General features: G+C 37.8%; 1 protein-coding gene across 4 annotated transcripts in view; it reads right to left on the bottom strand.

The window, feature by feature from the left end:
• LOC123874234 (conserved oligomeric Golgi complex subunit 1) overlaps positions 1-12,520 on the bottom strand; it is a 34,474-nt gene extending 21,954 nt beyond the window's left edge. The window contains exons 1-15 of one of the 4 annotated variants that reach the window (XM_045919472.1): positions 12,287-12,520; positions 11,762-11,929; positions 10,995-11,143; positions 10,616-10,770; positions 9,865-10,093; positions 9,373-9,505; positions 8,581-8,753; positions 7,502-7,801; positions 6,514-6,745; positions 5,769-6,093; positions 4,924-5,174; positions 4,325-4,514; positions 2,924-3,106; positions 2,385-2,422; positions 936-1,063 (exon numbers count right to left, since the gene is read on the bottom strand). In XM_045919472.1, coding sequence (XP_045775428.1) covers positions 2,390-2,422; positions 2,924-3,106; positions 4,325-4,514; positions 4,924-5,174; positions 5,769-6,093; positions 6,514-6,745; positions 7,502-7,801; positions 8,581-8,753; positions 9,373-9,505; positions 9,865-10,093; positions 10,616-10,770; positions 10,995-11,143; positions 11,762-11,929; positions 12,287-12,423 — 2,658 coding nt within the window. In that variant the 5' untranslated portion in view covers positions 12,424-12,520 and the 3' untranslated portion in view covers positions 936-1,063; positions 2,385-2,389. Of the gene's footprint in view, positions 1-3; positions 1,064-2,379; positions 2,423-2,923; positions 3,107-4,324; positions 4,515-4,923; positions 5,175-5,768; positions 6,094-6,513; positions 6,746-7,501; positions 7,802-8,580; positions 8,754-9,372; positions 9,506-9,864; positions 10,094-10,615; positions 10,771-10,994; positions 11,144-11,761; positions 11,930-12,286 lie in introns of those variants that run through there. The other 3 variants (XM_045919471.1, XM_045919470.1, XM_045919473.1) reach the window with 3 other exon arrangements.
• Positions 12,521-12,761: the final 241 nt, after the last annotated feature.

The raw sequence follows: 12,761 nt of genomic DNA, 5'->3' as shown, positions 1-12,761 counted from the left end.
TGATAAATATATGAATTTTAATTTAATTTTTAAATAATATGACAAAAAACCTAATACTAAAGCACTTTCTTAGTTCTTACTAAATATAGGTACAATCTCTTAACTAAACTAAATTAACTAGTACAAAAGCACTGACCTATACTAATACAAGTACGTTAGATGTGCTATCGCCACCTGTTTTTGAAGGAACTTGATTATCGCCATTTTGGCGCTGATATCAGCGGTGAGCGTACTCGGAACTATATGTTATAAGTTGAGACGTCTGTCGACATAGTGTCAACACGAACACCATAGGTGTCAATTTTAATTCCCGGTGCGCTCGGTGGCGCATTTTGAAACTGCATAAAAATAACTGTCATTTTGTGTGGCACACCTTATCTAGCGTACTCGTATAAGTCCATATCCATGTACCAAAGTATTTGCTATCCTTTTTACATTGCGAAATTAAAGAATTCGTACGTTTGAGATGACAATTTATACATTTATCAAATATGGTATGTCCTATCATACGCATTATAAAACAATTGCATAATTGAATATGAATAATACAGGATGTAAACAGAACGTTAGCAAAAACTTAGTAGGTATTATTATACTACCTTAACACAATTCAATGACAATAACCAATTGCCTTATCTTGTAATTGTAGTGATTTAGAATTTTTAAAACCCGCATTATATAGCGAGCAAAACTCGGGTCAATGCCCCACTTGCATCGCGGCATTGACCTATTAACGAAACGTTCGTTGACCTCTAGCGTCAGTCAAATGTTTTATTTGCAATAAATTGTGGACTTTTAAAAAATACAGAATGTTTTTCAAAAAAAAAAATTGTCTTATTGTATCTTATCAGTACTATCTGTCTTCGATTTTGCTAGCGTTCTGGTTACATACGTACAGAATCAATTCTCTTCAACCGCTAAACCAATCGGACGTCATGGAATTAAAGAAGGACGCAGCGCCGCTCCTCGCGTTAGCAAAGTTGATTGGTAAGGAACTGGTCATCAGATCCGATATGTCTGCGCGCGATTTGTTCGGACTTGCGGATACTGGTTTCTTCTTTACCTGCCAAGTAAAAAAACCTTCGATTAATAATAAAATTTTACTTAATACAAGGGCCGAAATTATTAAATCCATACTAATATTATAAATGCGAAAGTGTGTCTGTCTGCTAGCTTTTCACGGTCCAACAGTTTAACCGATATTAATATGTACAGAGTTAGCTTATATCCCGGGGACGGACATAGGCTACTTTTTAACCCGATAATCAGAGTTCCCACGGGATTTTTAAAGGTTCATCTGTCTGACCGATTTATAAGAAATTTGGTACACAGGTAGTTTGCCTTCCGGAAATCAATATAGGCTACTTTTTATTTCGGAAAAGCAGAGTTCCGACGGGATTTTTAAAAACCCTGAATCCACGCAGATGAAGTCGCGGGCATCATCTTGTAAACAAATAAATCAATCTATCTGTCGAACCATGTCGAAAAATTGTAATAACATTGTCAACCTACATTTAGGGCTAAAAATAAATGATTGATTGATTGATTGAACAGTTACTTCTAACAAGCGGGCGAGAAATCTATGTTAGCGGGTAGTTAAAGGTAATAGGTATAGCGCATAACTGAGGAGGCTCTTGCGGTAGTGGAGCGGTGCGGGAGGGAAACAGTTGTTACAAGTTGACGAATCACTGAGCTCCACGTGACGTCATCACCCCCCCCCCCCCCCACCCACCCACGCTCCACTACCGCAGAAACCTACTCCATTCCATTCCATCAGCCTGTAAGCGTCCACAGCTGGACATAAGGCCAAACCTACTCAGTTATACTTTATGCTTTTAAAATGAAAGCCTGCAAAAATCAGGCTTCACACAATGAGGTTTAGAGGTTATTCAAACCTAAAAGTTAATCTTAAGGTGCACTAGACGGGTCTGCCCGCGAAATTCTTAAATTTGGTTTTTCGCAATTTGTAAACTAATTCGACTAAGTGGGCTTATGGAATTCTAATTGCGCCAACGGCAGTATCATCTCCACGTGTTTATATAAAAATCTTTACTTGACAGGGTCCAGTTTAAGAAATTAGTCAGAGTATCGACTAATTTGTGAGTAACTCACGTCAAACTCATTATTTTGACTAATTTCTTAAACTGAACACTTTCAAGTAAAGATTTTTATATAAACCTGTGGAGATGATACTGCTATTGGCGCTATTAGAATACCATAAGCCTATTTTGTCGTATTAGTTTACAAATTGCGAAAAACCAAATTAAATTTGAATTTCGCGGGCAGACCCGTGCAGTGCACCTTAATACTATAATATTTAATTGGGTTAAGTGGGATTAATAAGAATACTAGGTTACTGACGAAACTCAAGTCACACGATTTACCAGACTCATAATACGAAGCTATGATGTGGAACTTCGTTCTGTATAAACAAAAATTTTCAACAACATAAAATTCAAAATTAAAATGCTTACTACAAACGGTACGTAATAGTATTCCATACCAATACTAATATTATAAATGCGAAAGTGTGTCTGTCTATCTGTCTGCTACGTTTTCACGGCCCAACCGCTGAACCGATTTTAATGAGGTACAAACTTGAGATATATTCCGGGGAAGGATATGGGCTACTTTTTATCCCGGAAAATCAAAGAGTTCCTACGGGATTTAAAAAAAACGGAATTCCACGCGGACGAAGCCCAATTCAATCAAAATGCGTAGATATTGTGGATAATTTTACGCAATCTCTATACTAAACTTAGTTGACAAGCCTAAATCTAGTGCTATCCTTTTCCGCTGGGAGCATTAAGAAAGGGATAGCAATATCCTGTTATTTTAGTTTGATTTAGAGATTTAGAGACAGTGAAATAAGGCACAATATTATTGTATTTTACAAAATTGTAAGTCTTTTAAAAATACTTACAGGTTTTTCTTGCTTCTTATGCAAATTGGCCGGAGTGGCGACGGGTAGTATGGAGAACCAGTGAGAATCGGCCGAAGCCAGCAGGGAAGCCGCCTTATCACCCGTTCCGCCGGATAATACTGGTTTGGTACCGATTATACCGGTTAATTGACCGTGGTGGAGGATCAAACTTCCTAGTAGCGTCTGAAATGGTAACATAATGTTTGTGTGTTAGAACATCACAACCGATATTACAAATGCGAAAGTGTTTGTCTGTTGGTTTGTCCTTCAACCACGTTGCAACTTAGCAACGAATCGAAATGATTTTTTGCATGGGTATATTTAGACTTGGAGAGTGAAAATCAGAGTTCCCAGGGGATTTTTGAAAACCTAAATTCACGCGGACCAAGTCGTGGGCATCAACTAGTCTGTGACAAATCTAGGATGTTCTACAAATGACAAAGGCAAAAAGTCAGTGGGCGTTAACCATTTTTGAGTGACCAACCAATCACAAACGAACCTTTGTTTTCGTATGTTTTTTGAAGACGGGTTTCCTAATAGAGTAGCACGGAAAACATAGCTCAAAGGATTAGCAAGCTGAAGTGGCAATGGGCAGGTCATGTCTGTCGCAGATCCGACGGCCGATGGGACAGACGTGTTCTGGAGTGGAGACTGCGTACCGGTAAGCGCAGTGTGGGACGACCTCCTGCCTGCTGGACCGACGACCTGAAGGTGGCGGGGAGCGGGTGGGAAAACATAGACATAGCTCAAAGGATTAGCAAGCTGAAGTGGCAATGGGCAGGTCATGTCTGTTGCAGAAAAGGCGGTCGATGGGGCAGACGTGTTCTGGAGTGGAATCTACGTACCGGTAGGTGCAGTGTGGGACGACCTCTTGCCCGCTGGAACGACGACTTAAAAAAGGTGGTGGGGAGCGGGTGGATGAGAAAGGCGGAGGACCGTGTTTGGTGGCGCGCTCTTGGAAAGGCCTATCTCCAACAGGGCACTCATACAGGCTGATGGAATGCAATGGAAAACATGGGTTCGTTTGTGATTTGTTGGTCACTCAAAATGGTTAACGCCCTCTGATTTTGTCATTCGTTGTCTTTGTCATTCGTATGGAATTACGTAACAGAGAGAGCCCTATACTAACTTCTATCCATAGATAAAGTATAATGAAGGACTTCGTCTGTGTTGGTGTTAGCTGGCGGGCGTGCTCTGCCTTTTTAGAGAGTTTTTTTTGTTGTTTAAACTGACTGGAAAGCGCTCTAAGGGGGTGCCGTGCGTATGTCGGCGAGCGCCGGCACAGACAGGGTCCATACTTGTATAGTTTAACTAACTTGTTACAAATAACTACAAACTTGACATTGGCTAATCTTTGTAAAGCCAGACGAGAGAGAAAAAAAAAAAGTATAATGAATGTACCTGAACTCTTTGAACGGATCTCTTCAAGTTAGCCTGTATATACGGATAGAAGACGTCGTAGTCAAACGGATCGATCTTCTGTCGCAGGAACTCGCACATGTCCTGAGAAAACTCTATGGCTCTTTTGTTTTCTCGAGGCACCATCAACAACGTCATATGTCGAACGTCCATTAGTAACTGAAGCGCACATCTGCAAGAAATTGTTTACCAGTTTTTAGGATTCCTCCGTACTTCAAAAGGAAAAATGGAATCCTTATAAGATTACTTTGCTGTCTGTCCGTTCGTCGTGTTGGTCAAGAAAACCTATAGGGTACTTCCCGTTGACCTAGAATCTTGAAGTTTGGCAGGTAGATAGATCTTATAGCACAAGTAAAGGAAAAACAAATAAAGGAAGTTGTTTTTTTTTTTTTTGGTTATATCCCAAAAAAAACAAAATGTGTTCACGAATAAATTAATTCACTAAATCACATAAATATGTATGGCGCAGTCAGTCATTGCAGTGTTCTATGGGCGTTAAAAAAGCTCTCGTGTAAATGCGGCCTAAATGTTTAAAAAAATTGTTAATAAAAATAGAAAATTCATACAGTAAGTAGCGTTACCTCTGGTTTATATCTGTCTCTTTCTCTCTAATGACTTTGTTATAATGCGCGAAGGTGATGGATATAGTTTTCTCAATAAACGCAGTATGTATTTCTGTGGGTAAGGTATGCGGGACCACTTCGTCCAGTATTCTACTGACGGAATAGAGGTATTCTTGTAGTTTCATAGAAGGCCCGGCTGGCACTTTTATAGTTGATTCTATTGCATTTCCCTCTTCATCTTTTTCTTCTATTTTGATTATGTCCCATTGCTGCAAAAATAAATGTTTTAACTATCAACATTGTGACCATCGCTGGCTCACTACAGAGCACACTGCTATAGAGAGTGCTGCATTATAGTGTGCTGCAGAGCACACTATAATGGCTATAGTGGACTACGCTGGTCAAATGCGGATTGGCAGACTTCACTTTAGAATAGAATTTAGAATTTCTCAGGCATGCAGGTTTCCTCGCAATGTTTTCCTTCACCATTAAAGCAAGTTACATGCAATTGCTTAAAATGAATAAAACTCAAGTTTGAGGTAGTGCCCAGCCTTGAACCGTCGACCTCCAAAACGGACGTCTTAACCACTAGGGTATCACAGCTTAGAAAATTAAAGTCCGATATACACTAATTGCGTATGCAGCACGTATACGTGACACGTGAGTAGTGACGCGCGTGAACCCATAGACGTAACTGCACGCATTACGTCTACGTGAACGTTCACGCCATGCAAGCGGTATGCCGTGTTTTATACAGTTCCATACATTACAACGCAATGGTACGCACTACATCTACGCTTACGCAGCCCGTGTGAACGAGCTCTTAATGCTGAAAAAACAGAATCATATTTTATTTGTCTTACCATCATCAAATAATCAATATTAGCCTCCAACGTAAATTCTTGAGGCAATCCCTCGGTCAACTGCCTCATTTTCACATCAACAATCCCCAACCACTTCTCCCAGCACAGAAGACAATTCTTCTTCAAAACCACACAAATATCGTTCCAGCATTTAACTTCAGCATCATTTGGGAGGTCCTCATTCGTATAACATTTGCGGAGGTTAGGCATAAGGTCGGTTGTTGCTTGGATGAAGCGCGCGGTGTATATTGCGGTGGTCTTCCTTTGCAGTTCTGTTGATTGGAGGGTTGGTTCCTCGAAACAGGCTTTTATGTAGAGGAGCATGCTGTAATAAGCGAATCACTATCTATATTACAACCCGTAATTAAAAAAAAAATACGACCGCCCTGCCAAAAAACGAACTAAAAATTTAAATTCCACTTTGAAAATGGCGTCATATAGCCGCCATATTGAATGTTTTTATATAATCTTACCCCACCCCTCAAGTAATGTAAATATATTGATGATTTAGCACACAATTATGTTGCCAGTGATAAGATTTATATGAGATCAACCTGATTTATAAAAAGACCCAGTTAACGATCTTTTCTTTCGTAGTCAAGAGTTAACAAAAATCAATTCGGTTTCAGTTTTCCATAAATATAACAAATATACAAAGTCATTGCTGAAAATATAGTAGTATTGAATTAAATTTTTTTTTCAAGTCAGTTAAAATGGAATAACGGAATGAGTTTAGCTAAGTAACCTCTGTATTTTCTTATCCGACGTGTCCCTCAAGTACTGTTCAATGTCAACTCTGTCCACAAACACCTGCTGTAAATCTTCCTCTTCGTCATACGCGAACATCTTCTCTTTACTCTTTCTCTCTTCGTACAAATAGTCCTTCAAATCTTCTAGAAGCTTCTGCAGTTCGTCGTCCAAGCTTTGGCAGAGTTTTTCAAGGTTTGGGGTAAAACCGCGGTCTTGACGGGTCATACCTGTGAAATATTATATCAAATTATTTATTACTCAGGTCATGTCGAATCTCCGCCATACCAAATATGTATAATTGTGGAACCAACTCCCTTAGGCTGTGCTCCCACTAATCTTCGTTATGAAGACTTTAAATAATCATTTATTCAATAATAAGGTAGCCCATGACTGCAATCTTCCTTGGTGGTAAATTTCCGAATTTTCCTGCCGAAACATCAATCATGCGAAGGTTTGGCAGATGGTTATATGTGACGAATCTCATAACTTGTTTTGTTGACTTTACGTTCACACTGCAGGGAATCGGGTAAACTCTTAGACAGATTTCAAGAACTCTGTAAATTGTCTAATAAGTTCCTCTCCAAAAAAATATGATATGACAATGCAGTTTGATACAGACATATTAACAGAAAACAGCGTTTTCAACGTGTTTTCATGCAAATGATTCGACAGTGCTATCTTACGGTTAATGTGCTCGCTATCCATATTTAAAACTAGCCGATGCCCGCGACTTCGCCCGCGTGGATTTAGATGTTTCGAAATCCCGTGGGAACTCTTTGATTTTCCGGGATAAAAAGTAGCCTATGTGCTAATACAAGATATTATCTATCTCCATTCCAAATTTCAGCCAAATCCGTCCAGTAGTTTTTGCGTGAAGGAGTAACAAACATACACACATACAAACTTTCGCCTTTATAATATTAGTGTGATAGTGTGAAGTGTGATAAATTTTAAAAAACCTGTGTAAAAAGAAAGTTAAATACCTTTCATCAATTTATTCATAACGCTGACAACTTCATTCCTGGTCTCAATTATCGTATCGCCGATAAGGTCCTTCCAGACAAACCAATTTATATCCGCCTCCTTTTCCACCTCCTTGTCTGAAGACACCTTAGTCAAGTCTATCAACAGCTGAGTTTTGAAAGAGTCATAGGTTTTCTGCCATCGGTTGTCTATGATTGTTTTAACTCGCGCTGTGAGCAGCGGTTGGAAATAGTGGCACCATACATGCACTTCCGGTGTGTCTAATGATTCGCATATTGAACTCCAGTTTGGCGGGGATTCTGGAAAAGTAATATATTAAAAAACAAAAATTATAATCAAAAATAAATAATATATAATATCTATGCACTACCTTTTTTTTCTCTCTCGTCTGGCTTTACAAAGATTAGCCAATATCACGTTTGTAGTTATTTACAAGTTAGGGAAACTATATAAATATGGACTTCGCCTGTGCCGGCGCTCGCCGACCACGCGCGGCACCCCTTTAGAGCGCTTCCCAGTCAGTTCCACCACCAAAAACACCAGTAAAACACAAAACCCGGCCACTTTTAACAAAAAAAAAAAACACTCCAAAAAGCAGAGCACTCGCGCCAGCAAACGCCAGCACAGTTCACAGACGAAGTCATGCACTACCTTACTTTCAAAAAATATTCTAAATTCAATTAGACAATGGTTTCAAAAACATTTCAAAATTCAATTCGAAAACATAGTTCGTCACTTATGAACTTCACCCATCGATGTATATGGATGGGCCCTTCGAAGATAAAAAACGCGCTCAAAAAGTCAAGAGAAATTGCAAAAGTCTCTTGACTTTGTCAATGACGATGACGTAAGATTCAAGCGTATTTTTGCGGACGGAATTGTATGGGAAAGGCTAATCCATATACATCGATGACTTCACCCCAATCAATCAGTCAGTCAGCTTTTCCTTTTAAAACAAGAGTGAATAGGCAGCTTCTAGGTAAAACCGTCCCATCTTAGACCACATGATCACTTTCCATCAGGTGTGATTGTGGTCAAGCGCTTGCCTATAGTGAATAAAAAAAATTGCAATAATTACCGATTTTGAAGGCTTCTTCCCTAATTTCGTGCAATACTTTGATGCGGTTGACGTTTTGTAAGAGTGCGTGCACGTTGTCACTTATGAACGACTTCACCCAAACACTCCATTTCTGAACGCTGTCCGTTATTTCCTTCTTGGCCAAGGGCTGCAGTTCTTTGGTTGGAGATAACCTACAAAACAATGTTCAGGGAGAAAATCAGAGGTCTGCCTAAATTAGCAACTCAACATGTCAAAAGAAGTAGTAAGTATGTACCACTACTTTATAGTCACCATACAAGTGAATACAGGAATATTTTGTTTTAAATGTTTAATCGGATTTTTTTACTTTAATTTATAATAGTTATTAACTGATGCCTGTGCCTTCGTCCGCGAGGGTTTAGGTTTTTAAAAATCCTGTGGGAACTCTTTGATTTTCCGGGATAAAAAGTAGCCTATGTCACTCTCAGGTCTTAAAGTATACCCATGCAAAAACCACGTCGATCCGTTGCTTCGTTGCAACGTGATTGAAGGACAGACCAACAATACACATTCGCAATTATAATATGAGTAGTGAGGTAGTGATAAAGTTTGTTTTGTTTTGAAAATATGAATAAGTGTATAGCCACACTGTATTAATGCTAATTATGTAGCTTATATCTTTATTTGAAGCAACTAGGGCTCAATTTGTTAGTAGACAACTTGAAATTTAGAACTATGTACTACTATACTATAACTTTGTGGAGATGAAATAAAATGAAAGCTGCAAATGGATGACGTCGCCAAGTAAAAGTAAAATAACTATTCAATTACCTGTAGTTAGTCACAGCCGATGGCAATAATCTTGTGGCGCTGGGGTCACTGAATTGTACCAACTCCAATAAAGGCTGAGAATCTGTTCTGTAGAGGCCTCTTAATTTTTCTAACACTGCTCCTCCCTCCTTTTCTGTGTGAGATATTCATAAAATTAGTCTATCTATACATTAGACTCTCAAGGGTCATTGGTAGAGATCTCTTATAGATATAAGTGCTTCCCTGTCCAAGTTGACAAGTAGAGAAAGAAAAAGTTTTTTTTTTTTTTTGCTTTATTGTTACAATATTCTTGTGCAAATAAATAAAATAATAATATGCAGGACTACTTTTTAATTACTTCCAATTTTTTGGTTTTTTTCTTCAGCAGGTAAATTGTGATTATTTTATTGTGTCACCTTTAAATGAAGTTGTTGGTCTGCTGAACACATATCTGCTATAGTCCATTTAAATGGATGAGCACCTTATATTTTGAAGTACTTTTAAAATACTTACCTACAAAGCAAGCATAGACCAACTCAACAGTCTTCAGAACAATTTTGACACCATTGACAATCTTCTTCTTAATCTGTGCTTTGACATCGCCCTCCAGTATTTGTGCGAGATCAAACTGTAAGGTGGCTTTCAAACTGGTGTTGCTGTGGACGTCTATTAGAGTGTTTAGGAGTTGGACTATGGGCTGTGGGTCTAGTAAATAGAGGCCTACTAGACATGAACATGCCACCTGTAATAAAGGAAAAGTAAAATATACTTTAGTAGCTGATGCCCGCGATTCTGTTGGCGTGGACATAGGTTTTTTAAAAATTCCGTGTGAACTCGTTAATTTTCCGGGATGAAAGGTAGCCTATGTGTTAATCCAGGTATAATCTATCTCCATTCCAAATTTATGCTAAATCCGTCCAGTAGTTTTTACGTGAAAGAGTAACAAACATACACACATACTTTCGCTTTTATAATATCAGTGTGATAGTGTGATGTAATTGGTATTTTCATTAAGCCCATACCCCTGATCAGTTTTATGCGTCATCCTACCGGACTGTTAAATCGCCTGGCGACACAGCTTTGCAGATAGGGTGGTCTGCTCAACTTATAAAAATTATAAACTTTCAAATTAAAATAAATAAAAAAATTGCCCCAGCCGGGAATCGAACCCGGACACCCAGGGAGGTTGTCGTCATACGAGAATGCAATGCATATAAGTACAACAAGCGCCATATCGCTATAACAAAAAATAAATAGACTTCACCTCAACACTAATATCTACATCTTGTAGTTTCTGCCTGCACATATCAACAATAGTTTGGCTCAAATTGGCAACAGAATGCCACTGCTGTTGGACTATCCTTTGTAAGGACTGCATGCCAGGCTTTGGATTATTGCCACCAATATGTAGTTGTAGACCTAACAAAGAAAATTAAAACATTAAAAAAAATAGGGGGGGGGTCCCCCGGGGTATTTTTGGGACCTCCACATCTATCGGTTTTTCAGACAATATTATCAGTGGTTCATATCATATCATATCAGTGGTAGGTACACTTGACGATTTTAAAGTACGTATAAAAGTTTAATTGACTAAAAATATTTTGAATCTTGAAATTTTTTTGAATTTTCAATGTTGAACTTACCTGTGTTAATATGCCTTGCCATTATAAACAGCTGTGCAGCCTTCACAAAGTCGTTATTGCCAATACACTTCCAAATCCTCTCAGGTATTTCCATCAATAGTTTTATTTGTACAGAGATTGAATGTACAGGATTCACATTTATCTGAGAACTAATTATTAATTCAATTCACATCTTCTCAATATTATTTAGATACCTTGAGAAAAATCATCATTACACATTCAAATACATTAAGACACTCATACATTTAAATTTACACTTCAATTAAACTAAAATGATGATAGAGAAAAGGAGTCTCAAAACTTTAGCCTAAGGGCCACATTGATTCCTACACTAGCCCTAAATGCCAAGATCTATCTTTATAAAAACATTTGACAGCTTATTGTTTTGTAAGATTTCTCTGATCATTCTAAGATTTTGAGATTCTAATAAGATTCTGACGGCAACTAGAGTATTCGCATCTTTTCTTACCAATGTAATAAGAAAAGGACAGACAAACTTATTTTAATTTAAAACTGTCAACACTCATAACAGCTTAGGGCACCAGTTTTGAGCATAGGGATTTTTTGTAGAGTAGCACTAAAATTTTAAGTTAATGTAAAATTCATTTTTTCACTATTAAAAAGCAAAAGATGCAGATGCTCTAAATTAAGTTTAGATTTTAGAAAGACATCAGAATCAATGCCTATGAAGCCATAATTAACTGGCAGGCCAGATATCAGGCAATTTCAACAGGCTGTAGTTTGGAAACCACTGATGTAGAACATACCTTTGAGACTGTATAGGTCTATCTTGAATCTTAAAGCCCACTAAATGTGTATCATGCAAGTTCTTACATGCAACCATCATATCATTGATGTGTTTTAATGTGCTGCCCGTTGTAACTTTCATATCTTCTATGGTGTCTGCCGCATGAATGAGGTCTCTATATCTTTCCCTGAAATTATATGCCTATAGAATGTAACTTACTCAATATTATAAATGCGAAAGTGTGTCTGTCTGTCACCTTTTCACAGCTTTAACCAATTTTGATGGAATTACATCCCTGGTTTCTCAAAAAAAAGCAATCAGTCTCTGCTATAAATAAAAAACGGAAAAAATCTTTAAAATACCTTAGTAGAGAGGTTCAAAGGCATTTCTTAGATCTAATAGTTCATTTATTTGGGACTTATCACAAGTCCATGAGGACTAAGTTTTGGGCCTAAAAATCTTTATTTTTACTGGTTTATTTGATTCTTAAACTATCGGTAGTTATGCTAAGGACAATGTGTTTAGTAAAATATTGTTTATTTACCCAACCATGGCCCGTAATTCTTCTCTCTTTCTCTCGATTTCATATTGAAGTTTCTTTTGCACCTGATCAATATCAGTGATGGAATGTGTTTGGAATAGTTGCTCTGGGACTATGCCCAGTAAATTAGGTTGCTGCATGGTTATAGTTTCTTATTAAATTTAGTTTAATTTTGATTTTAGTTCAATAAAATCAAAATATAAACAAAACCAAGAACTTCCGAAATTCGTTCACGTCAACAAATTGCTGTCATTTGTCAAAGTCATTTTTACATTGACAGGCTGTCAATTTTCATAGACAATTAAATTTTTTTATGCACGACATGCTCCAGTGCTACCAACTACAGATAAGTTGGTGGCATTGTTTTGAGCCTCAGATCTTGAGCAAAGACCAAAGTTCAAAAAGCCACTAAACAAGAAAAGGCCTAAAGAACGTAATGTTAGTAAAATTAATATTTTATCGATTACATGCATACATA

This window comes from Maniola jurtina, chromosome 18, assembly GCF_905333055.1.
Source record: "Maniola jurtina chromosome 18, ilManJurt1.1, whole genome shotgun sequence".
Lineage (NCBI taxonomy): Eukaryota > Metazoa > Arthropoda > Insecta > Lepidoptera > Nymphalidae > Maniola > Maniola jurtina.
This window is presented reverse-complemented; position numbering and strand designations above follow the sequence as displayed.